Source organism: Rhagoletis pomonella, unplaced genomic scaffold (genome assembly GCF_013731165.1).
Source record: "Rhagoletis pomonella isolate Grant_MI unplaced genomic scaffold, Rhpom_1.0 Rhpom_scaffold_00007, whole genome shotgun sequence".
In the NCBI taxonomy this organism is placed as follows: domain Eukaryota; kingdom Metazoa; phylum Arthropoda; class Insecta; order Diptera; family Tephritidae; genus Rhagoletis; species Rhagoletis pomonella.
Genome location: NW_023458561.1, coordinates 3,291,307 through 3,318,978, shown reverse-complemented (window position 1 = coordinate 3,318,978; position 27,672 = coordinate 3,291,307). Strand labels below are relative to the sequence as shown.

The window sequence follows — 27,672 nt, the reverse complement described above, 5'->3', positions numbered from 1 at the left end:
CGATTTTTCATGTATCTGCTGTTGTACCATATACGTGGTTCACGTGACAGACATAAACTGTCATATATCATGAACCGCTGGACCGAATTCGGGCACTCTTCACATAACCCATCTGCATGATAGTCCGAATATACCCTTTAAATTTGGTAGAATTCGTGCACTTATTTTTTTATTTAAGATGGGGAGTATGGAATTATTTCATATGTTTCTATACCAATTCCAGTAATTTACCACAAATATTTCAAGAGATATACCAGATAAATTTTTGTTGGTATGGGTGGTGCCATGCCCCCTTTTCCGAATTCGGGGAAACTTAACACAAACCATCTGCATAATAGCCCGACTAAGCCATATAAATTTGGTTGAAATCTTGCACATCTTTTTTATATATAAGATGGGAGGTGCCACGCCCTCTTTTCCAATACCGCCCATTTTTCTCCATGAGTATGGAATTATTTGATATAACTCTATACCAATTTCCAATACTCTACCACAAATATTTCAAGAGATATACAACATAAAAATTTTAGTTAGTATGGGAGGTGCCATACCCCATTTTACGAATTCGGGCAAACTTCACATAAACCATCTGGATGATAGCCTAAATATGCCGTATAAATTTCGTTGAATTCGGTGAAGCCGTTATCAAGTTAAAAGCTCGCACCAAAAACGTGTACTTATTTTTATACATAAGATACATATGCCACGCCCCCTTTTCCAAATTTGGGCAAACTCCACATAAAATATCTGCATGATGGCCCGAATACGCTTTATGAATTTGGTTGAATTCGGTTAAGCCGTTCTCAAGTTATAAGCTAACTCACTAATTTTTATATATAAAATACAGGCGCCACGCCCCCTTTTCCGAATTCAACCAAACTTCACATAAACCATCTGCGTGATAGCCCGAATATGCGCATAAATTTAGTTGAATTCGGTGAAGCCGTTCTCAAGTTATATGGTCACAACAAAAACGTTCTCTTATTTTTATATTTCAGTTAATGTGGGTGGTGCCACGCCCCCTTTTCCGAATTCGGGAAAACATAAACCATCTGCATGATAGATCGAATATGCCACATAAATTTGGTTGAATTCGGTGAAGCCGTTCTCAAGTTATGAGGTCACACCAAAAACGTGCACTTATTTTTAACCGACTTCCAAAAAAGGAGGAGGTTATCAGTTCGTCGGAATATTTTTTTTTTTTTTTTATGTATGTTACCGCATAACTTTGGACCACGTCAACCGATTGCTGGTTAAGATCCGATCAGCGGATCATGAGATATATATATATATATATATTTTTTTTATATGGGAGTTGAAGTCGGTTTTTTTTTTCTAAAAATTACAAAAATTACTAGTTATATATAAGATTTGCAAAAACTAACATACTCCGATTTCGTTTTTTAATGTTATTAGGCTCTTATTTATCCAAATTTTCAGATAATAAAAAAATGATAAAATTTGGATTTTACTTGTTGTTGTAGATGTTTTTTTTTTAGTTTATGGCTTACTATTATAAAATCACATAACGCTGTTTGCAAGTGGACTACATACTCAATCGTAATAAGATAAAATACGAGTTTCAAATGGCTAAACATTTCGATTGATTTTTTAGAAGTTTGAAGAAGATAGAAATTTGTACGAACTTTTGTTGATTTTTTTTTAATAGTGCTGAAATTTTGAAACTTCCCTGCAAAAAATTGTGCGACTAATCTCTAAAGAGAGTATTCCGAGATTACTCTCAATCGGGTATAATTGGGCATTAATTAGTCGCAACTAGTCTCATACGGGTACTAATGGAGATCAATTATGGAGATCCCTTATGGGTATAATTGGAGATCAATTAGTCCTCAACTCATCTCTAACGGGTACTATTAACGATTTAATGATATGTACGCACTTAGTCAATGAAATTTTATGTGCGGCGTTGGCACGCAGAGAGAGTATTCGGCTAACAAAACTGAGCACCCCGGTTCGAATCTCAGCTGGCGCAAATGTGACGCAAATTTAGTGTTTGCAGCTATTAAAGATTTTTTCCGTGCATATGAGATTCTAATTGAAAATGTTATTGGCTTGGCTACGGACGGAGCAAGCGTAATGGCGGGACATTTAAAAAGCGTTAGAACTCTATTTGAAGCGGAAACAGGTAAATTTTTACTTAAAATGTACATGTCACTCACTTCACCTCTGTACAGTCTATGCTTGCAAAAAATTGGCACAGCAAATAGAGTGGGTGTGTCGAAATATTTAGGGGTTTTTCTCGCACAGCCCTAAACGAGTATACGATTTTATAGAATTTCAGAACTATTGTGCGGTAAAACCACACAAAATTTTAGGGATATCCCATGCAAGGTGGTTCTCATTAGAAGGAGTTATTTTGCGCATCCTTGAACAATGGGATAGTGTAAAGCTATTTTTTATTAGTTCAAAACCAGAGGTCAATGCGCTTCGATCTGATCAGTTGGCTGAAAAAATGGACAATGAAACCAAAGTTTACTTTTTATTTTTATCATATGTGCTGCCGTTAATAAATAACTTAAACAAAGACTTCTAATCAGAACAAAGCCGCTTGCCGTATCTATATTTTAATTCCTTGTTCATTTTAAGCAATTTTATTAGAAAAGGCACACCACCTGAAGTCAATATTGATTACAAAAATGTTTCTAATCATATGCAAAAAGACAAAATTTTCATAGGATCAAAAGCCGAAATATTGTTATCGAAAACTAATCTAACACTTGGGCAAATAAATAAAATAAATGACAGTATTTTAAAATTTTATATTGAGCTATTAGACCAAGTCAAAATGCGGTTTGATTTTAATAGAAAAGATCTTGAATTGTTAAAAATTATAACACCTTTTGAAGTTTTGTCTGATAGGGATAACTTTATATTTGATCTCATTTTAAAATTTCAAAATTTAAGTGATGATAATGATAAAGTCAGTAGCCAATGGACTTTACGTAAGTTAAGCGACCATAATTTGAAAAGCGATTTGGATATTAATTCTTTTTGGCAAAAGGCAGGAAGCTTTAAAAATGGATTGGGCGAGCTAATGTTCCCGGAACTGACCAATTTTATTTTTAATTTATTAACTTTGCCGCATAGCTCTGCAGATGCAGAAAGAAAGTTTTCGTCCCTTAATCTTATTAAAACAAGTCCTAGAAATAAGTTAGAAGTTAAGACTATCCATAATATTATGGTATGTAAAGAATTAGTTAAAAATTAAATGCATTATGTATGGTCTCCTGCAAGAGACTATAAGCCCATAAAGTGAAACCAAAATGCAGGCTTTGACAATCACGGAAAAAACTATTAGCACTAAGAACTTTCTACAATGTGTCCAAACATTTTTATTTTTATTTTTTTCTGGTAATTTTCCATGAAAATATAGTTTGACCTAAAACAAAAAAAAAACATGAAAAAATATAATCTGCTTAAAAAGATTAAAATTCGCATGATTATATATTGAATTCTCCTGAGATTTGATCAGAGAAATAATATTTTTATGTTTTTTGTTGTAGTATTAATTAAATTTTTATAAAAAATAACGGAACAATTATAATTAAAAGTTTGCGTACATTGCAAAAAGTTTTCTGTGCCAATATTTTTTTCCGTGAGTGTAGTTCCTTTTAGTTTGATTTTAAGCTTTAATTCTTTAAATAATTTTGTTAAAACTTAATATAGTGAAGTGAATTTATTTGTGGTAATTTATGTTTAAAACTTGTTGTTTCTGTATTGAAAAATAATAAATAAATAAAAACCATTCGTACTTTATTACTGCAAAATAATCTTTTTGGCACTCTCAAAAGCGTTTTGGTACGTTTTTTGGTACGGAAAAAAATTTGTGAGTGGCATCACTGAAGTCGAGTCGTCATGCATTCGTTTCGGCATGACGAAACGATTACTCTACTTTGATTAGACGCGTAATGTGCCGAGTGCCTTAACTCGCATCAAAAATGTGATTTATGTTATATGCACGGTTAAAAGTTTCAATTCGATTTAAGAATGAGTTTACATGTGTGTGTCCAAATAACATGGTTTGACTTAGAACGATTTGAAGCATCATATAAACATGGTATATGATAGATTTGTGTTCAGAAAAAAAACACTAAAAAGTCACTGGGCACTAAACCATTTTTCTTTTGCGTTTAAATTTGCAAAAAGGACTAAATCTAGTGCTTAAAGCACCAAGTTGGCAACTATGCTGCTCCTTGTCGAATGTTTTATCTCTTTCCCGGACGACTGTGACGAAACTGTGAAAAATCACTCTTATGCGGCGAAAGAAGTTTTACTTTAAAAAACAACAACAACATACTTTTGTCCTGCTTCACGGCCCCATGTACTCGGTATAGTTAAACATTCATCCCCGCCGTGAAAAAAGCGCAAGACATCGCCGCCAAAAACATATCCGACATATTTCACACGCGAAATACCGGTACCATAAGGCTGTACTGACCAATGCGTTACGTGAAAACTGGCATTTACAATGGACTGTTCGTTTTCCTTGGTTGTGTGCTGTAGATGCATATACATATAAAGTTATTATTATTGACAAAAGAATAAATTGCTTAAAAACATGCACGTACCAAATACCGTTCTGTGGCCACCGAGACTAAAATCAAATCATCGCCTACTCGCACTTTCTCACCTTCAGATCTTTGTTTACTTGCTGGATGCACTGTCCACCAGCAAGCTTCACCTTGGCTGTGTTCTTGCAATCCCACGTCGAAAGACAATTTGTCGTTCGAAGAAGAGGTAGACAGGCAGGCCAAATACTGCAAGCAGATATTAAATTTATTTAAATTAGTGTAAATCTTCATATTTGCATACATATGAACATAATTACATTTTAAGATCAGTAAACCAATAAATCTTATTAACACGTTTACTTACCATATCACTATTGTGATGCCGTAAGAGTATCGCATTTCCATAAAGCAAAGTTCTGTGACCGGATCCAGTACCTTTGCCCTGAAATTTACAAATTTAATAATAAGTATTTATGTGTTTACAGTTATCTTTGTGACTGTTTTTATTTCTATAATAAATTCCGCAATAAAATCATTAAATTCAAAAGAATCGCACGTTTATTGCTGCATATAATATATTGCAAAAAATGGACTATACAAAAGGGTTTCGCGCTTATATAGAAAAATGAATACATATTACAAATATATCATATTAAAGCAAATGGAATCTAAGAAACAATAGAGATATCAAGGTAGATACACATATAGTTATCAATAAGATAGGGTCATATATGTAATACTTCTATATTGCTAGTACAATCTGATCGCAATGAGTTTTCCATTCGAAATCAAAGAAAGACAGCCTATTAAAATTTTTGTGATTGTAGAAGTATACGTGTATATTTGTAAACTACTACATAGAATGAAGTGCCATATCATAACAGGGCCGGTTCAGGGAATTCAACAAACAAACACAAATTTGACGGTCTGATGTTTCTTTCACGCTTTTTTCAAAATTTAATTTTGATGCATAAATGCCTCTTAGAGCACCTGCATCAAAAAGCAAATTAAAAAAAATATATATATATACCTACATTATTTTAGCGGTTAGGGCTCGGTATGACGAATTTTTCCGATGCTCCTCGTTACTTGGAAATCTGAAAAATTGGAAGATAGAAGATCTTTTCCTAACAAAGACAAAACTTATTTACACATAAAGCGGTGTGGTATTTTATATGTTGGCCGAAACCAATAAAGCACGAGTTCAGTGCAAACTTCATTTCTGGGTCATCCTACAGTGGAGTGATCGGAAGGGAATTGAGGCATGCTTCTATACGCGAGGCCAGGGTCCGCAATTGAGTGTATCACATTGTATGATAACCCACGCAGCGAACCAAATGATGCTTAGCAGATTTACCCGAAACCTCCCAGAGACCACACTGGTGGTGCGCACAAGAAGTGATGAAATTCTACTGGGTTCACATGCTCGCCTACGAGCGTTGGTTGTTCTCATTGTACCACGCCACCAGGTCTTCCTGGGCCAGTCCATCCGCACCCATGAACGCCGTGCTGTTATCGCTACATAAATCGCGGCAAGGACCCTGCCGACGGATGAAGGGAGTAAAAGCGTTGAAGAACGCTTGCGGAGACAGATCATCCACCACACCGATGAGAACGGCTCTAGTCGCCATGCATACAAAAATCGCCAAGTATGTCTTCACGCGAGTGCGAGAGCGTTTTGTGCCAATCCGTAGAGTGAAAGGACCGCAATAATTCATTCCAGAGGATACAAACGGTCTTGCAGGTTTAACTCGTCCGGGTAACGAACTCATTTGCCGCTTGAGCATGGCCTCTCGATGGCGTCGACACACGATGCAGTCGTGTACAAAAGACTTGACGGCTTGCCTCACGTTTTAAATCCAAAAACGGCGTTGAAGTATAAGCAGCGTCAGCTGTGCTCTTGCATGTAGCGTTCACGGTTGCCATTTCCAATTTATTTTTCGGACCAAAAAATGGACCAAATGTTAAAAAATTTACCAATTTTTATTACATCGGGTAATCGAGTGGAGTTTATACCTCTTTATCAAGAAAATATGACAATTCAGTTTTTATATCGACTTTTTTTTATATAACATCCAAAGTGCATTAAAATTGTATATTATTAACATTATACTATTTATAGTTTTATATTATAATTTGTTTTTTAAATTTGATTTTACTAATGATGCGCTCAGCTGCTGCGGAACTGTGAGGTAGATTAAAAATATTATGAACTAATCACACAATTCTCCAAAGGCCGCTTCACCCACTCTATCTTTAATCACACTTACTTGATCCCAAAAACGGTCTATATAGGTAAATTTTTTGAATTTACCTTCACTCAGCCTCAATTTGCGAAATTGAAATTCAATTATGTCTGCATCATTTTTACCGATTCCAGAAAATGGGCGAGTAGCGCAAAATTGATACATCAGTATCAGAAAGAACTTTATGTGGTGTAATAATTTCAAGATGTTTAATATCTTTTCGATTGAAATCGAATATTATTTTCATGTGCTAAATGCTATGATTTAAGTTTAGCTACCTTTCCATTTTTTTACCAGCCACTTTAGTCACCGAGTAATTGAAATTAGCAAGAAACCGCGATATTGCCATATACATGCCATATTTGAAGATGTGGCAAGGCGAGTTCACACTTTTAGCAGGTGTTGCCAATCGGCCCTATGCTGAATATCGTCATCGTCGACGATCGTCAGCGCATCAGTAACATGGCTGACGATGTCCGTATCGTCACTTTTACTGACGATGAACATGTTCAACATGGGGCGGAATATTCATCAATTAAATAGAAAAAATTGAAAACGCGAAACTATTGCATGATAATAATCCTGACCAAAGGCTTGTGAAATGGACCATTTTCAAAAGAATTGGACCAATGGACCAAACGAAAAGAAGTGGACCAAATTTGGTCCATTTGGACCAAAACGGCAACCGTGTTCGCGTTGTCTCATGAGCTTGTCGGATTAAGAGGACGGAACCTCGGCAAGATCATCGGGAATCGCTAATCCTGTCTCATTTCCGCCTTAAGGAGTCGACCTCAAACACGTAGAATCAGGTGCTCATCTAAGAATGGATTTATTGAGAGAAACTTATTTAAAGATGACAAACCTGAGTTGCCCTTCAGCAGAATCAATACTTCGTCATCTAACTCTCGAGCACTTACAACATGTTGACGAAAGTGTCGACGTCTCGGTATCGTATCAGGAAGGTCACTGGCCTTAGTAACGGCGGGATGGAACTGAAGCGGATCCAATAGTCGGGCGACCTTCCTAAGCATTCTTCTCTTGGAGGGAACGTCTCTTGTCTGCTCAAGCTCAACTCAGCAGTCACCGAATCTCATTTAAATCCCAGGACCGAAATCTAGCCGGAGTTGAATGTATAATTGGAAATAGAGGCGTTACTCGCCAAACACATCGTTACATGATTATTGTTTGAATTCTATTTGCTCAGCCTAAACTTCCCCGCAGATAAAATATCATCTACTTTCCTCGCGAGTTCTATTCTTTCACTGAAATTCGCACAGCTTATCAAAAAGTCATCAACATAGATCTAGGTCAGGATTGCAAGAGCCGCTTGCTCCTCGTCTCGAATTATATTGTAGTTATCGACTGCATTCTGTTGAAAAGCAGGTACGACGTTGTAAGGGCTTCAGAAGATAAACACCGATATTCTACAGGTGACTCTCACCATATGATTCTATGGAAGTCGGAAATAACTAGAAGCCACCTGAACATCTTCTCAATGTTAGCGGTAATCGCCACTGGGTATCTACGACATCGCAACAGTATGCTTACAAGTAAGTCCTGAATGGTCTTGCGATCTATAATTAGGCTAAGCTGCGATCCCGGATTGCGCAAGATACGAGCCATGCGTTGAACCAATGCCTCTCCATAAGCATATGCCCGCGCAGTTGCCAGAAAAGTTATTGGCTTCGGTTGGGCAACGATGGCTGTTGCAGGAGATGGCGCGGCTGGAGCATCGAGTGGGTGAGCTTATCGGGGGTGACCATGTTTACCTTTATATGCTGGACGGCTTTCGCTTTTGAATGGCCATTGATTGGCCGCATCCTTTGATTGAGAATGCGGAGTTTTATGCCTTTGGTGATCAAAGGTGTTTGATCGTACGGCATACTTTTGAGTTTTAGTTATTTGGGGGTGCTGTTTTTGATGCACATGCAATAGGGAGTTGTGCCGGTTGTGGCAATAAATGCATGTGAAATGGGAAGTACATTCTACCAATTTGTGGGAGTAAGCAAGACAGTTCTCACACATATCGTGTGCTCTTGTGAATTCTTTACAGTCTTTAGTGCGGAGAGTCTTGAACTTTGGACATTTTTTTATTGGATGTGGGATCTTGCACAAATAGCAAGTAAACAAAAATTTAGTGTTTGTCTCTGGAGATCGAGTTTTATTATTTTTCTTGGGGACCGACTTCTTCGTAGATGCTTTTGGGAAGAACATATTTATTCTTTCGAGAACTTCGAACCTCGACGGGAGAAAATTATTCATTTCCGACCATGAGGGTAGCTCTCGTGATGATGATAGCGATTGCTCCCAGAGGCATAAACTTTTTTCAGGGAGCTTCGTTGAGCAAATATTTACAAGAATTGGGTCCCAACTGTCTGTCGAGACGTTTTGTGAATTTAAAGCGGACAAGACAGTTGTTTATTTTGCTTTGGAGATTCATGATATTTTCAGCATTTTCGGAGTTGATGCGGGGTAAATTCATCAAAGTTTTTATTTCAATATCCACCAGTAAGCGCCTATTTTAAAATCGGGCTTTTAGAGCCTCCCAGGCCAGATCAAAATTATCGTCTGTGAGGGGATATTTTCTGACGATTTCGGCGGCTTTCCCTTGTGTCTTATACCGGAGATAGTATAACTGGGTTTTAATATGTTCGTAAGCTGGGATATATGTACATATGTATGCATGTGTATACTCGTACAAATGCATGCAAACAAGTGCATCAAAGGGTGCTCACGACAGCACGAGATTGAGGGGGGGATAAAAATATGTATATATATGTTTGGGCATTCGAGTGTGTATGTATGTACGTATATATATCTATACATATATACATATGTACTACTTAAATAATTATGTATGATCTGTGGCCGAAGTATATAATTGGCTACCATTTAGAGTTTCAGTGCTCAAAGTGACAATTGTGAATTTAAAGGAAGTATATGATAATTAGGCACATCTGCATATACACATGCGCAAGAGATTAATTTGCGCCAAAATTGCCGAAAGTGAGCTCGTGGTTACAATTAGTCTGTTCCTTTGAACTTCGGACTAAAACCTGTGGAACTGTCAAACTACAATTTTACTCTCTCAAGTGAGAGTAAAAGGAGAACAGATGCAGAAGCACTATTTCCTGTAAAAACGTCAGTCGGTTTGTTTACATGTCATTGGTACAACACTGATTTGGCCGAAATATCACTGAATAATTATTAAAATCTATACATATTCAAATATTTCTTTGTTTACTTCCATTTTATAGCAAATATGAGGTTATTTGCTTTCACCGCTTTCTGTTTTTGTTTGCACATGTAAATCAGCTGATCGTTTGACACTTTTCATGAACTTACAGGAAAACAAACTCCGGACTAAATCCTGTAACTTCTGATTAGGAACAGCTGCTCAATTACTCTCTCAAAAGTGTTCCCACTTACAGGTTTTATGTCAATAGGAACGACTTCCTGTAAGTTCTGACTAAATCCTGTAAACCGGACTGCTATTGGAACATACTAATTATCATACTATAAAGCAAGAAATGCATAGATCAGAGAGGATTGATCTTTTGACCTGCACATGCTACAAGCACGCAAGAACGATAGAATACAAGATTGCGCCAATCAAGCTGAGAGCAACTGGCCATGACGTCAAGAAATACCAGAATGAGAGAGCAAGACGAACTCGACAAGAAAAAGAGGAAGCATCGAACAAAAGGCAGTATTGCCAAGTTTTGAATTTGAAAAAGCACGAAATTTATATTGGTGTATTTTACGGACTTTATATACATACATAATTTTATTGTAAGGATGCCGATTCAAATTAATAAAAATTAATGTTTCTTGCACGACGGTCGATTTCATCTGGCATGATTGAAGGTGCTGCCACATATTTTGTAGTCGCTTATGTCACTGTGCCATGATTTTGTTAAAATTTTTGTAAACTGGCTTACCACACTTACAATTGCTATAAATTTTGCTTCCAGTTTTTTAAGATTTTCTAATTTGGTGTCTTCAAACTAAAAACAAAAACACCAAAAACACACCATGCACGAAACTCAAAAATTTTAGCGTTTTGAATACCCACTAAATTTGGTGCGAAAAGCATAAAGTTGGCAACAGTGAATGTAAACAAAAGTATTTAATGACGTCAGCGATTGGGTGGATACTGTCAAATCGACGAAGAGAGGGTTAGCGGTCCGCGAATTGCGCGACCTTTATTTTCTGGATCGTGACAAGCACGGATATACATATGAGCATACATACTGGTTTGTTTATGGGCAGAGGTGGGCACTACCACAAACAAGCGTTAGCTAAAGGTGAGAATGTGTTAGTGTGCCTACTTAATTTTGCATGCGTTCGCGTTCTCATCGTTACGCTCTTGCGTGTATACGTAAAAACGATGATTACGCTCTTTGAGCGTGTGCTCGTTCTCTGCCCATGCCTGTTTATGGGTAAGGGTCAAGAATGATAGAATACAAGATTGCGCCGATCAGAGAGGATTTTTGAGAATAACTTTTGTGTGACGTCACACTGGTGCAATTGCGAGAGAGAAATGCCAAAACGTAAGCAAGAATGGAAGAAGAAAAAATTTTGCAAGGAAAAACGTAAACAAGTTGCACCAGTGTGACGTCATGCAAACAACGAGTCTGTCAAATTCGTTAAGAGAGGAATAGCGGTTCGAGATCGGCGCAACCTTTGTATTCTCTCAATCGTGGGTAAGGGTACTGCATACGTGAAAAGAGCGCGAGAACTACAATTAGCTTATTTTGCTTTTGCTATTTTACTGCCGAATATTTATTAGCTACTCAAACATAGATTAACTGGAGCTAATCAGTGAGTGAAATGTGTATTTACATATGTAGATATCGAGAAAGCAAAGGGAAATGCCAAAATGAGAAATGAGTTTATTCTCTGCAAAAAATTGTGCGACTAATCTCTAAAGAGAGTATTCCGAGATTACTCTCAATCGGGTACAATTGAGCATTAATTAGTCGCAACTTATGGGTATAATTGGAGATCAATTAGTCCACAATTCATCTCTAACGGGTACTATTAAGGATTTAATGATATGTACGCACTTAGTCAATGAAATTTCATGTGCGGCGTTGGCTCGCAGAGAGAGTATTCGCCTAACAAAACTGAACACCCCGGTTCGAATCTCAGCTGGCACAAATTTTTATTTTTATTTTTTAAAAGTGACTAGTCGCTTTTTATACCCGTTCGGGTATAAAGGTGAACAATTAGTCTCTTCATAGAACATGCGCGAACAAAAGCGAACAGTTCATTCTATATAAAGAGATCAAAAGTGGTATAAGTCGCATGTTCCTTTGCGATTGCTCCCGGAGTCATCCCGGATTAGTCCCATCTTTTGTAGGGTTGCTATATACATACATACATATATGTTACACACATGGGTATGTGTATATATGTATGGACATACATATATTTGTACGTGTGTCCATACTCATGTGCAGAGGTGGGCACTACCGCAAACAAGTGTGAGCTAAAAGTGAAATGTTTAATGTGCCTAATTCATTTTGCATGCTGTCGTCTTCTCATCGTTGCGCTCTCGCTTGTATACGTACACGCGACGCTTACGCTCTTTTAACACCTGCTAACTCTCTGCCCATGGCTGCTCACGTGCATTTGATTTTGTTTATGAGCAGGCCTAGTTGGGTTCACTGACCTGACATAATAGAGAGCGCATATAAGAGACTATTGCAGAAGCATAGATATTATTAGTTTTCTTTTAGGAGTCAAAAATAGTGTTATTGTGTTAAGGGATATTTTGCCTCTGACTTATGTATTTACTTGTGTTTAAGCGGAAAAAAGCGAATACTTCCTTACGACATTTTATGCCATTGGATTCGGGAATTGCTGCAGTTGGTGAGGTTATCCGTTAATTGGTTAGTGGCTGTTGTTTTCCAGAATACGAGTTTGATGCTTCACTTTGTTAAAAGGCCTTTTCTGATCCTAGTTTTGTTGTTATACTTTTTATATTGTGTGGATTGTTTATATTTTTTAAGTTGAATGCAAACGGGTACAATTGGCGCATATATCTTTATTGCAGATTTTTGTTTGCATTTGATTTTGAATTTAGACAGTTTCTAGTTTTGTGTATATATATTTTTAGTCCATAATTTCAAAAATTCCAAATTTTTGAGTTGTGTCACTTTTGAAGATCGTGTGCGTTATACATATGCATGTATGTCTTTTTTGGGTTCACTTCGATTTCACATGCATAATGCAAATGTACATAATTGGTCGCGGTTCACATTTGGCGACGAAGGACCATGTTTAAACGCGAGATGGCTCCTTCTACAGAAAATAAAGCATCCGCGTTTAAGTTCGTAATTTTAACAATTTTCTTTATTGTTTATATACACTTAAGACTAAGAGATAAGGAAGGGTTGCGCGCGTTCGTGGACTGTATAACTCTGTGTGATGTATGCATGCTGTCGAGCCGGTAGTGAAAGCAGTGACAGCATACATATTGTCTGGGTAATAACGCATATTGAAGCCGATGCTTCAACAGACGGTAATGCCCGTTTTTAAAAATGGTAACAGAAGTGGCGTACGTAATTATAGACCTATTTCCAAGCTTTCCGCTATTTCGAAAATCTTTGAACATACAGTCAATGCAAATTGAATTTTGCAGTTAAATCTATTATTTGCCCATATCAGCATGGGTTTGTCGCTGGTAGATCTACTGTCTCCAACCTCGCTGTTTTCAGTGAATGTTGTTTCGAGTCTTTTTCGTTAGGTTTTCAAGTTGACTGTATTTATACAGACTTCTCAAAAGCGTTTGACAGTGTCACATAGTAAATTAATTCAAAAGCTTGCTTGCATTAGCTATTTTCTGCGTTGGTTGGAGTCGTACTTGTGTAACAGACGGTGTGTTGTCTCAATTGACGGGGCTACTTCTAGCCCGTTCGTTCCATCTTCTGGAGTGCCACAGGGTAGTGTCTTAGGTCCACTTCTTTTTATACTTTTCATCAATGACATTAGTAGCTGTTTCTCTTTTGCAAAATTTCTGCTTTATGCGGACGATTTAAAAGTTTTCTCTGTAATTAAAAACACATCTGATGCAATTAGGCTTCAAGATGATATTGATAAGCTTCATTTGTGGTGTCTGAAGTCACGCCTTTCCTTGAACATTAGTAAGTGTTTTCAACTAACGTACTCTAAAATTTCCAATCCTCTGCTTACCAGCTATCATATATCGGCTAATGCTCTAAATCATGCAGATGAGATAAAAGACCTTGTCGTAGTGTTTGATGACCGACTTTCTTTCAATAAACACATTAGCTATGTAACTTCAAAGACGTATTCTGTTCTAGGCTTTGTAAGACGCAATGCCTCAAAATTCTCGGATCCTTAAACATTCAAGTCACTGTATTCGTCATTTGTTCGGTCACATCTCGAATATGCGGTTTTTATTTGGAGGCGGTATAATCAGAATGCTATAAACGTGTTCAAAAAATTTTTCTCAAGTTTGCCCTTCGCTGTTTGAACTTCTCAGATCCCGTGCCGTCATATTCTTCACGTCTCATGCTTTTGAATTTCAAGTCCCTAGAAAGTCGCAGGTCTGTCTTGTGCCTTTCGTTTACATATAATATTATTACGGTATTGTTGATTGTCTGGTTTTGTTAGAGAGAAGAAGATTTAATGTCCCCAGGCGATCCCTTAGAAATCTCATTTCATTTTATGGTTGTAATGTTAGAACGCAATACGCCAGTAATGCCTCGATAGTGCCATCCGTGAATTTAAGGCCATGAATAATGTAGTCGAGGTAGACTTTTCAGTCCCAAAGACAGCTTTTCTAAACCTTTTGAATTCCTATTTCTAGCTTTATGAATTATTTCTAATAGTTCTATAATAATGTTGTACTCTTCTAGTCTGTAATGTTATTATAAAACCATAGACTAAATAAATAAATAAATAAATAAATAATCTCCATAATTCGAAAGTCACGCAAGGTCTCATGCGCCATGCCAGCAATAGCTAGTAAGATCTTTGATGATTCCTCTGCAGCTACTTTGAGGTTCAGGAAGCGCGACACGTGATTTTCAGCAAGCTGTTTCCTGTTGTCGTAGCGCTCCTTCAAACCTTCCACACCTCCTCATAGCCAACAGAGCAAGATCTATACATAGAAGGTCGTGCAATCCGCGAAATAAAAATTGCCTCTCTCTGCGCATATCGTCTCAGGGCGATTTTTTACTTTCACGCCTTCATGCCGAAAAGCCACAAAACTTGATTTTTCACAGCGGCCAATTTTTGCGAAATTTGCATTCAAACTCGCTATATCTCAGACGTTTATGATTCGATTGATTTGAAATTTGTACACAATAAAATAGATTCTATTTTGATGAGGCTAACTGCACTTCTTAGTACTTATTTAAAACGAATTGGCGGATGTTTTAACATTTTTATAAAAATTAAGGAGGTGATTTTTACAAATGCAAAAGTTGTGTTATGAAGTTTAAAATTTTTGTTTTATTTTAATGCAGCATTAAAGACAAATATATGCGGATATTTTTGGTAAAGTTTCAGGTTTAGACAACAAGTAGTTCTAAAGTTATAACAATATTATGATGACACCTCCGAGCGGTCGCTCTCCTCTAAATGACAAATATTTTTAGTGGGCACTTGTACAAGTAATTTTGGAAGTAATATTTATTAAGTGAAATGTGGAAATGCATGAATTTATCAGTGTTATATAACTATTACGAAACTTAATAGACATACTTACATACATACATACATATACAGTAAATATGCACGTAACTCCATACATATACACTGAGAAAAAGGATTAGTTTCGACAACTAAAGATATTTAGTTCCCGAATTTTGACAATATTTGGGAACTGTTACCAAGGATTGGGAACTATTACCATCGATTGGTTATTATAACTAAATATATTAAAGCTTCTAATATTCATCTAGGTTGTAACAAATCGTTAATTTAGTTGAAGGGTTTGGTTAATACTAATAAATATTTCTTTGAAGCATATTTCTACAAATTCCATTCAACTTAACGTATGGTTCATAAAAGGATGTTATTAAGCTCTGCTAATGCAGATAAGCTTTCTTTCAACACGTGGTTTAGTCATAGTTACCAAATCTTAGTTGAGGCAACCACGATTTGGTTATTTGGTTTGAGAGTGGAACATATTCATGCTTGTGAGCCACCCCTAAAGAATGCTGAGCGCTCTCTGAGCACATACAAAGAGCGCCAGCTGAGCAATGCACACAGTCCCACTTATTGAATCGTTTGAATGCGCTAGTATGCCGACCATTGCATTGTGCGTGGAAATCATTGCTCCGCTACCGCTGTTCGTATATGGGTGAAACACGCATGTGGTCCCAGAGCGCTCAGTAAGCTATGGCATGTCGATCGCTGCGCCATGTGTGCTATGACATGCCCATACTTGTTTGGCACAGTTTCAGTTTTGCTATCATCGCGGGTTGTTTCGGTGCGCGCATAGTTTAAAATTTAATTAAAAATATAAAGTTCGATGCCAACCGGGGTTTTTCAGTGGATATATAATTCATGTGAATTATAATTTGAAAGTGTCTATTTAGCTAAGGAAAAAGCAAAGCAGTATACTTCCAGCAGATATTGACCTGGGTTTTCGCACGACTGTTCCTGTTTCATCGTTGTTTTTTAGGAAATTCTTATCACCATATACATATGTATTATTTACTTTAATAACTAACTTATGTAAATATGTACGTATTTTTATGCTTAATATATGCAAATAAAAGAAGAAAGTAAACACAACAAACATCGAGTAAATTTTTATTTGTGTCAAACTGAAACTTTTTTCCCAATAATAAACGGTTAGCTGATTCAAGTCTACGGCAAGTTCACAAGATTAATTGAAAACTTGTATCAACCAAAGCATTGTTTATATTTGCTCAACAATGATTTTATTCAACTAACAATATTGTCCAATCAAGGTAGTCGTTTTGTAATTATTAACAAATATACATTTGTCCCAACTAGAAGTCTTAAGTAAATTGCAGACTTTCGTGAACTATATATTTATTTCGCCATATCCAACTATGCCACTTGATCACTATAACCAAATCTTGGTTATTATAACTAAACCTTTTTCTGGGTGTAGTCAAAATAGTTATTCGTACAGTGATTTTTTCACAATATTCGCAATGTTTTAAATTTTTCGTTAATTTTTCACGAAAATTCTGTTTATATTTTAACAAAAACCATATAAATGAAATTTTCAAACTTTTTGCAAAACTTAAAAAAATTATACAAATTTTCATCAAAATTTTGAATGACAGTTTTTAGAACAAATTTTGTATGCAGAGTTGTAGCTCATTCAGTTAATAAATCGCAAGCATCAAGCCGCTTTAAATTACCTTTGATTTTTTAGAATTTGTTTCTCAAGGGTGTTATATATCTGCTTCCATGAGCAAAATGTAGTTTTGCATGGAAGAAAACGTTCAACACCATTGATAAAATAAAATTTCAAATGTCAACGCAATATTTCTCTAAAAAATGTGAGTCAAAATTTTGAAATATAGATGAAAATTTGTAGAATTTTTTAAGTTTTGCAAAAAGTTTTAAAATTTAATTCGTATGGTTTTTGTTAAAACATCAACTATATTTTCGTGAAAAACTACCGAATAATCATTATTAAAAACATTGCGAATATTGTGAAACAATCACTGTACGAATAACTGTTTTGACTATGTATGGAGTTACGTGCATATTTCCTATGTATGTATGTATGCATGTAAGTATGTCTGTCAAGTTTAGTAATAGTTATATAACACTGATAAATTCATGCATTTCAACATTTCACTTAATATTACTTCCAAAATTACTTGTACAAGTGCCCAGTAAAAATATTTGTCATCTAGAGGCGAGCGACCGCTCGTGGGTGTCATAATAATATTGTTATAACTTTAGAACTACTTGTTGTCTAAACCTGAAACTTTCCCAAAAATATCCGTATATATTTATCTTTAATGCTGCATTAAAACAAAACAAAAATTTCACACTTCATAACACAACTTTTGCATTTGTAAAAATCACCTCCTTAATTTTTATAAAAATGTTAAAATATCCGTAATTTTGTTTTAAATAAATATTTAGAAGTGCAGTTAGACTCATCTTCTTTAGAATAGTATCTAGTTTATTGTGTACAAATTGCAAATCGATACACAAACGTCTGAGATATAGCGAGTTGAAATTAAAATTTCGCAAAAATTTACCGCAGTGGAAAATCCGATTTTGTGGCTTTCTCTACATACAGGTATGAGTAAAAATTTGGTTAAAATTAACTTTAAATGTATTTTCGAATAAGCTATCGATTACAATTGGTTTGAAATCGCTTCACTTCATTTCAATTTTATGTTTTTTCACGCTGCTTGTTGTTTCCGCTGCTTGTTGTTGTCGGCCAATTTTGCGAGAAAAGAATAACGGACCTGCGCATTGCGCAACCTCTTATATATAAACCTTGCCAACAGAGTATATACCTCCAACTAAGGGTACAACTCGCACTGACTGCTTGCCGTAGCTTACCCAACTTATACGCTTCAGGGTAAGAGGACCAATGCACACGTTTTTCAAAAGCATCTCTGAATGCCTGTCAGTTACAGATATCTCCATCATACTCCGGAATAGCTATCGGGTCTAGCTTCAAATCGACTGAAAGCCTCTAGATTCATGGTAGGACCTGTGCGCCCTCCTACACAAGGAGTGGCATTCATCTCCACTCTGGATGTTGCAATGCGTCGATTCCACTTGCTGCATGCTTCGCTGTACAGCTCTTCAACCATTTCCCATGGTATATCATGTGCACCTATGCAGCTTCCCCTAGAAGATGATTGTGATTCTCGACGAATAGCGCGAAATGAGATTCAAGCGATCTTAGCTCATGTTCCAGCTGATACACATCATGGGTCTCAATATCAGCTTCCAGTACCCTTTCATGTATACAGCGTATGGATTTTACGGCAGACGAACGCCAGTTTAGCTCCGCCATACCGAAATATATATATGTATATAGTATTCGGTATAGTTTGTCCTCGCAGTAGGCACCAAAATGTTAAACAAAGGACTCCAATGATGTCCTCTGTAAATCGTACGTTTATTGCTGCATAATATCGCAAAAAAATTAGTATACAAAAGGGTTTCGCGCTTATATAGAAAAACTAATATAACAATAATACCGTATTATTATGAGAATCGTTGACTTAGTTCTCAAAATTGAGATTTTAATGCCATAAGATAGCACAACTAAAAATACATTACTTGTTGTTATGCAGTGGTACGAAAACGTGCTAAGTCCAAAAAAAATCAAGAAAAAAATATAAACACGTCTGTCCGTGCACAAGAGAACTCGAGCAAAAATTAAGGTATCTTAACGAAATTTGGTAAGTACGTTACACCTTATCCAAGGTAGGTTTGTATTGAAAATAGGCGAAATCGGACCGTAACCACGCCCACTTCCCTTATAAAGGTATTTTCAAAAAATGCAGGAACTACTATATATCAGTAAATATTGGATGCAAATTTTTGAAAATTGGTATGTGAAGCAGAATTTCGGTTATGATGAAATGCTGTATCTCAGAACCCATTCAACAATCCTTACCAAGCTCGGTGCGAGCCTTGCTTAGGGTCTACCTAAGATATCTGTTGAAAATCTTTGAAATCGGGCAATGACTACGCGCATCTACCATATAACGATAATTTAGAGAAACAAGAAAACTGGGATAAATCAATAACTACTAAAGCTAATTCACTTAAAATCGATGATTGCGAAACCACTTAGCAGAAAATTTGATTAACATAAATTTTCCGATAATGGGCGTGGCGGTACAATTAATAACCTTCGTACGGAAAAGCACTTCGTTTAAAATCATTCAAATTGGACCAAAATCACACCTGCTTCCCGTATATTTGTATAACGGTACATTTCAGAAATACGGAAACTCTGATATTTCAAAAACTGAGGACATTTATTTACTCCGGTTAATACTTATGACAATCTCTTAACAATAAATAAGACTGCTATAGACTTTTAGGAAATGGGGCGGGGCACCGCCCATTTTATGACTACAAAGGTGTATCTCGGTAACCACTTTATCGATTTCTACCAAACTTGGTTCAATTATATAATTGAGTTTAACTCAGTATATGATCGAAATCGTTTGAAATCGGAAAGAACATCCCTGCTAGGTAGTTTTGAGAAAGTTGAAACGACTATATTTGATACCTGCGCCGGATATATAAAGTTCGGTTTCGCCCGAACTTATACTTTTTACTGGTTTTTAATTAATGTCCTTTATAAATGGTACATAAATTTACGACTTAAAATAGTTTTTTTTTTATTTAAAAATTGAAACAGTAATGAATTACAATTACAATACATATAAATAGGGTTGCCAGATTTTTTATGCGGGAAATCTGTATGTTAGACTTTTTCATGCTAAAAAAACAATACTTTTCAGTACACTTTTATTCAAAGCGAAATTATGAAAGCAAGTAACAGATAATACTTTACAACGCCAGTGTACTTATTTCTAACAATATTTTGGTATATAATTAAAATATAGTTCATAAAAAATAAAAATGTTATTCATTTTAACATGAGTGTACACATCATTGTACACAGGAGCCAATAAATTACACAGTAGGGAGGCAAAAATATTACAGTTAAACGGCCAAATACGTAAACTTAATTTTGGCCTCTAGATTACGATGGCGTTTTCAGAAAATCCGTATCACGTCAAAATTTTGAGATATTTAGGGGGGAAATTTTAGAGTTCTGAAAGTGAATTTTTCGTCGTTTAAAACACTGTGCTCAGGTTTCGAATTTTTTTCTGGGCAAAGGGTTTGATAACTGATCTTACTTAACTGGGATCATTAAAATTCAATGGCGTCCTCCATTTTTCCAGATTGGCTCTAGTTTTCAAGATAACGGTGCTTAAATTTTAAGTTTTTTGTTAAAAATTACCCCAGTTTTAAGGTTATTTTACTAAAATTTTGCACGTGGGTGTATTTTGATATTACTTTAGCTATTGCTGAAAATCATGGAAATCGGTTCACTATAACATATAGCTCCCATACAACTGATTGTTCAGATATGTGGTTTTGCGTTACAACTCATATTTTATTTCGTAATACTTTTTTATAATAGTAGTTTATACACCGCTTGGACCTGAATTTGGGTTCTTTTCAATCCCACTCTGGTATATTTTTGCAGTTTCTGTTTTACGAATGGCTTTTTAATACCTTTTTTGTACTGTGAAAGCTGTTGTTCGTTAAAGTCAAAGTGACTGAGTAATGCTTTCAAAAGGGCGGCGGTCTATACCGCGTCTATTTCACATAAGTTTGGAACCAAAAAACAAAAACCGAAAATCTACGCGCGCGATTACTGTCATATTAATTGATAAAAAACATCAAAAATTTTGCGAAAAACTTTTATTCATCATATCATTGTCTTCGGAAACTCCTAAAGATGAAAAAAATTAAAAAGCTTTGCAATAAATTAAACAAGTTTTGTTTCGTTTGTGGTAAATTCGTTTTGAAATCACGCACGTATTTCGTGCGATGAATTTTCGGTGGACAAAAAAACGATTTTCGTTACCATTCGGTTTACCAATGATTTGGACAAATCCCACAAAACACGAAGCTGAAAATTGTTATGCATGCACCAACAATACATTTGGTTTCAATCGAAAAAGTAAGAAAGTTTAAATAAAACCACCTTAATCGCCGAGTGTAAGAAATAGGTAAAAGTTTCTGTATGTTTGGAAGGTACCACGCCTAAGTATAACCAACTTTGGAAAGTCTGCAGCAGGTGTCCAAATTAAAAAAAAAAATGGTGCTGAACTTTTTTAGTTTTTGTCCGCCGAACAAACAAATTTAACATTTGTATATCGATGGCTGAGTAGAAGATCTACCTATCTCGACAGCCAGTTCGAAAACACCCTATCTCAGAAAACTTTTCAACAACGCCCTACTTCAGAATTTGATTGAAGAACGCATTATTTCAGAATTTTATTGAAAAACATCCTATCTCAGAATTTTGTTGAAGAACGCCCTATCTCAAAATACATTAAAAAATGTGCTCAGATAGGGCGTTTTTAAATCGGCAGCTGAGATAGGTCGATCTTCCACTCAGCCATCGATATATGCATATATATGTACGTACATATACTCATAAATATTTAATTCAATAGATCGGTTTTGTGTCGTCTACAAAGGTCTACCGAGCGCTCATTTACCTGTTGCACATAGTGATGCATTACAAGTTCCAAATCTTCCATCCGAACTCGCAACTGTCTATGATTACAAACAGTCTATGGTAACGCCATTACCACTTGATGATGGATCTGATTACATTCCGATTGAAAACAGTTTACCGTCTTTTATATCCCAAGAACACCTAAACAGCATTGTGCGTAAATTAAACCTCTCCCATAACAACGCAATGATTTTGGCATCAGAACTGAAAAGCGTGAATGTTTTAGCACCATGAGTAAAAGTAACGGCCTACAAACATTGACAAGATCCGTTTATGCCATATTTCAAGTTATCGGAAGATGGCACTCAGGCTTATTGCATTGATGTTGCAGGTTTGATGAATGAAATGGGAATTACTGACTATATAAATAATACCTTTCCAAAACTTTCCGTTGAAAAAATTCGTGAAGGTAGTTTTTTGATTGTATATGAGTGAAAATCTCTCAAGTGGTTGTAAACCGAATGAAGTGATTTATGCGAAAATATCTTGACCGTCCAATTTTGGGCGGTCCATTTGAGAGATTTTCGCTCATATATTTATATATATATTATATCTCTCTCTTGCTTTATGAACCCTATAATTTTTATTTCAGGATGGGCCGAACATCAGAAGATTAATGAAGGATCAAGGCTTCTTGGAAATTCTTGATGGCACAGCAGCCGTTGCATGGGATGCAGTTCGAGCTTTAATTAAACACGTTCTGTGTAAAAATCGTTCACCAGAATATACCATTTTTATTGCGAATGGCAAAACTCAGAGGGTATTTCTGCCATGAAAAACAGCTTCTCATAAAAATACAATCGCCGTTCGGAGTCGGCGTAAAACTGTAGGTCCCTCCGCTTTATGTGACAACATCAAGGCGCACGCCCCAAATCGGAGGAGAAGCTCTGCCAAACACTAACATATGTGTAAGCGCCAATCTATATTATTATTATTAGTATATAAACTAATATTATAAAAAAATATTACGTAATAAAATATGAGTTTTAACGCAAAACCACATATCTGAATAATCCGTTGTATGGGACCTATATGTTATACTGAACCGATTTCCATGATAATCGGAAATAGCTAAGGTAATATCAAAATACAGTCACACATATCTCCAAATTTTGACGTGATACGGATTTTCTGAAAACGCCATCGTAATCTAGAGGCCAAAATTAAGTTTACGTGTTTGCCCGTTTAGCTGTGATATTTCAAAACCCTAAAATTTACCTACAGTGTTATTTTATACTTATGACATTTTTGAATAGCATTAATGAGATAATTTCCATTTTCAGTGGTTAAATAACACTGGTCTACAAATTTCAACTTTTTTTCTGCGAATAAGACGGGACCTGGTGTTTCTGAACGGATTTTTCGTGCTGAACACGAATCCGGGGTCAAAAATGTCCCATCACGTCACGTTTTCGAGAAAAAAGGGGTTGAAACCCCTAAAAACAGCGTTTTTGGCCATTTTCGAAAAATTATAGAGCTGAACCCTGACGTGGTACAAATTTTGCATATATCAGAAATTAAAGGCTAAACCGTGCCCTTTCGAATGAGCCCTATGCCGAATTGATCGCGTGCACCCTTAAAGCAGGGGGTGTATTTGTGTTTAGGGGTGCAGGAAAAATTGATCACAGAAAGAATTTAATCTTAAACGATCATAGAAAATTAATAATGCCAAGGTTTTAACTATATTAAAAGTCGCTGATTACGAATCTGCAGTTAGATTTTAAAAATTTAAGATGACGGGTCGAATATGGTGGATATAAAAAATAAACTGAAATTCGCTAAATAAAAATTTTTAAGTCCGCCATATTGGATCCGCCATTTTGAATTTTTAAAATCTAACTTCAGATTCGTAATCAGCGACTCTTAATGTAGTTAAGACCTTAGCATCATTCATTTTATATGGTCGTTTAAGATGAAATTCTTTCTGCGATCAATTTTCCCTGGACTCCTTTTTTCTCGAAAACGTGACGTGATGGGAAGTTTTGGACCCCAGATTCGTGTTCAGCACGAAAAATCCGTTCGGAAACACCAGGTCCCGTCTTATTCGCAAAACCCTTGTAGACCAGTGTAATCAGAGATCTCTATACATTTAATTTTAAAGTTACTTTTAATTTGAAGTTCAGTTTCAAAAATTATATTAGAAGCCGGTTTCTCTCTTTGCGCAAGGAAGCAAACCTTATACTTAAGATCCTCTCAGTTGCTTCGTTTTACATATTTTTTCAAACTGTGGAAAAGTATTACTTTTTAAGAACTTCCTCTATATATCGTCATGGAAAGACTAAAAGCCTGATTATTGCAACTTAACTTAACAGAACGTAGAACTTAGAGAATCAATATGAAAAAGATTTCCACGTGGCATTAAGTTACGTTAAGTTTCTGCTGTTCAATTATAAGCAACACCCATTTAACAGAATTTTTTGAGAGATAGCTGTAAGTTACGTTAAGTTGCTATAATCAGACCATAAGAATTTGCTAACTCTATGTCTTGTAAGCAAAACTCTTTTACAATGTCAGTAAAGTGAGAAAAAATAATTGTAAAGCTGAATTTACATGAGGCGATTTTTTAGGCGATTCAATATTGCTCAAGAAAAATCGTTCGTGTAAATGGGGATTAAAAAATCGCTTGCCTCAAAGTAGACAGAAAGTCAACTTTTGCAGGCGATTATCGCCTCCCAAAAAATCGCCCCATCTAAAGGCAGCTTAAGTTATAGGCAAAAGCCATTCGAATATTCAAATTTGCTGTTATTAAACTGAAAGATTTTTTCGAGATAACTAACAACACTCGACAAAAAAACTTCAGCCTTATTTTTAAATAATTTAAGCTCATCATATTATCGCAACTGGTACGTAACGACCCAGCGATATGCCCATAAAACTATTGATATTCTTGTTGTATTAATTTCTTGGGCCCATCAAACATCATTTGAAACATTTCAACTATAATTAAATTATTTGTTTCATAAAGTATATTGTTTGAATTGAAAATTCAGTACAAATCAGTACAAATTTTCAAAAATCAGGACATTGGCTTACTGATTGAAGAAATGAATAAAATCAGTACGTCTGGCAACCATATATATAAAGCACTAGCGATAACGCCATCAGCTTTACGTATTTTCGGTAGTAATATTAATACTACATTATATTTCACAATACAATTTAATTTTGTTTGTGAAGTATATAAATCTTTTCATGTTTTCTTCGTTTAGTTACTTCAGTAGAAGTTCTTCTATTGTTCGGTTTGATGTTGATTGTCTTATTGAATGTAACGCTACACAGCTTGTAATCATGATTGCCACAATTGGTAACTTTCTATCAAAATTGGGAACTTTTAAATGGTTTGGTCACTTTTATTTCATTTTGGTAACTTTTGCAACTAAACATCTATTTGCATTACTAGAAAGAAATGAATTATGTTTTGAATGTGCGTAATTATAAAAACCCTTCGAGTTTCAGTGGCAGCACTACTGACTTTTGATTATTCCGGAAAAAAAATGTCGCGTGCTTTTTACCAGACCCATCTACCGACATGTATTTCGACACCTACCGCCATATATTTCGACGTACAGTAAATTATGAAAAACCGAAAAAATAGCAAACAAATTAGCAATTTTCGCAATTTACTCGAAATTTTGCACGAGTCAAAGGGACGGTTGAAAGCACCCGCCACTTTTTTTTGTGTGCCGGTGCTATTATTCCGTGAGCCGCAGGTCCAAGTATCGGCACATGCCGAACGAAAAATTACACAACGCCGAAACCGGTTTGTCTCCAAACCAAATTTAAAAAGGGATAATGGAAAAACGTTCCACATTACATCATACTCCTACCCTGTCGGAAACACCATGAAAATGAGAATAACGGTACATGCAGTAATTAATTGATAGAAAAATATTTTCTAATAAAAAAAATTACTATAATTGTCAATAGAATTTTCAATCTTGATAATTTATCAAGAAAATAGATTTAAACTTCTGTGCTAGAACTGGGAGTTCTTGATAAATAATCAAGAATTGACCAATATAAAAATATTGAATTTATTAAGTGCACAGAACCAGGCTGTAAGTAAATACATATTTGTTATGAAATATAGCAGTGTTATTAAGTATATTTTTTTTCGGAGTGAAGAAGGGAAGATTTTGGTATTGAAGATTTGGTAACTTTTGGTAACTTTTCTTAAGAGATTTTGGTAGAAAAAAAATGTTGGCGAGTGGCAACCATGCTTGTAATGATGTGTTTGACAGTAAGTATCTCTTCGATGCAGAATTGACAAATGTGATTTTGTGGATTCTAATTTTTAATATTTTTAAGAATATATATTTTTTGAACGTTGGCGTGCCAAATAAAAAATTTTGGCTCTTTCTGATTGGCTGAAGCAAAAAGATTTCTGATACAACTCTGCGCTGGTTTTCAAATGATTTAACTGGTTCAATTTTCCAACAACAATTGCATGCAATTTTACTTGTTTATGAACATGTTTTGTTCATTTAACTGGTTCAAGCCCATTTAATATGTTTAACTCGACAATTTGAGTATAGTATAACCGTCTGCTTGATTATAAACCACGTTAATTTTTATACCCGAGCGCACTTGTGCACAAGGGTATATTAACTTTGTTCGCATAACGGTTGTTTGTAACAGCCAAAGCGAATCGAGATAGATACGGAGAAATGTATGCATAAATGATCAGAATGAGAGGAGAAGTTATGTCTGTCTGTCCGTCCGTCTGCCCGTGTACACAATAACTCGAGCAAAAATTGAGATATCTTACCGAAATTTGGTATGTAGGTTGCCCTTTATCCAAGGTAGGTTGGTATTTAAAATGGGCGAAATCAGACTGTAAGCCCACTTCCCATATTACGGTATTTTCGAAAAATGCAAAAACTGCGATATTTCAGTAAATATTAGATGCAAATTGTTGAAAATTAGTATGTGAGGTAGAATGGTAGTAAAAAATACTGTTATTAAATTTTTTTGAAATGGGCATGACCCCGCCCACTTATGATGAAATGCTGTATCTCCGTAGCCGCTTCACCAATCCTTACCATACTCGGTACGAGGCTTGGATAGGGTCTAGCTATGAAATCTGTTTGAAAAAGGACAATAACCACGCCCATCTGCCATATAACGGTAATTTACAGAAACACAGACAGTAATCAGCAGGGAACGGATTTTTAAGACCTAAAAACCTATAAAAAAGGCAAAATCATAGAAAATGGTTAAATAAACAATCGGCTATTGTTTTCCGATCGCAAAATATTGATTTTCAATAATTCCATGCCATCTCTACGAAGACTTGTTTTTTTCCATAGAAAATACATAGAAAACTTTGAGCGCTTTCAGCGATCTCAAAATATTTTTTGATTTCAAATTAAAAAACAAGGGTATAATGTTTTTCGCTAAACAATCCTAGGGGTTAGAGCATTAAAATTCCGACTTTACTTTTTGACCACCCTAGTGTGTATCTGTGCAAATTTGGAATAAAACTAATAGAAATTTACATCGCTAAGCAAATTACATACATACATATGCTAAGTGATTTTTGCATAAACAATACTGTGATATTGTTGATGTTCATTACAGCAGTTATGCCATGCACTTGTTTTTCAAATCAAGCACT

The 27,672-nt window shown here is 35.6% G+C and overlaps 1 protein-coding gene across 1 annotated transcript in view; it reads right to left on the bottom strand.

Moving 5' to 3' along the window:
* Window positions 1-27,672, bottom strand: part of LOC118742255 (ryanodine receptor) — a gene marked incomplete at its 3' end in the record, with an annotated part of 525,243 nt that overhangs the window by 426,693 nt on the left and 70,878 nt on the right. The window contains 3 exon segments of the mRNA XM_036474193.1: window positions 4,319-4,518; window positions 4,590-4,778; window positions 4,897-4,974. Coding sequence (XP_036330086.1) covers window positions 4,319-4,518; window positions 4,590-4,778; window positions 4,897-4,974 — 467 coding nt within the window.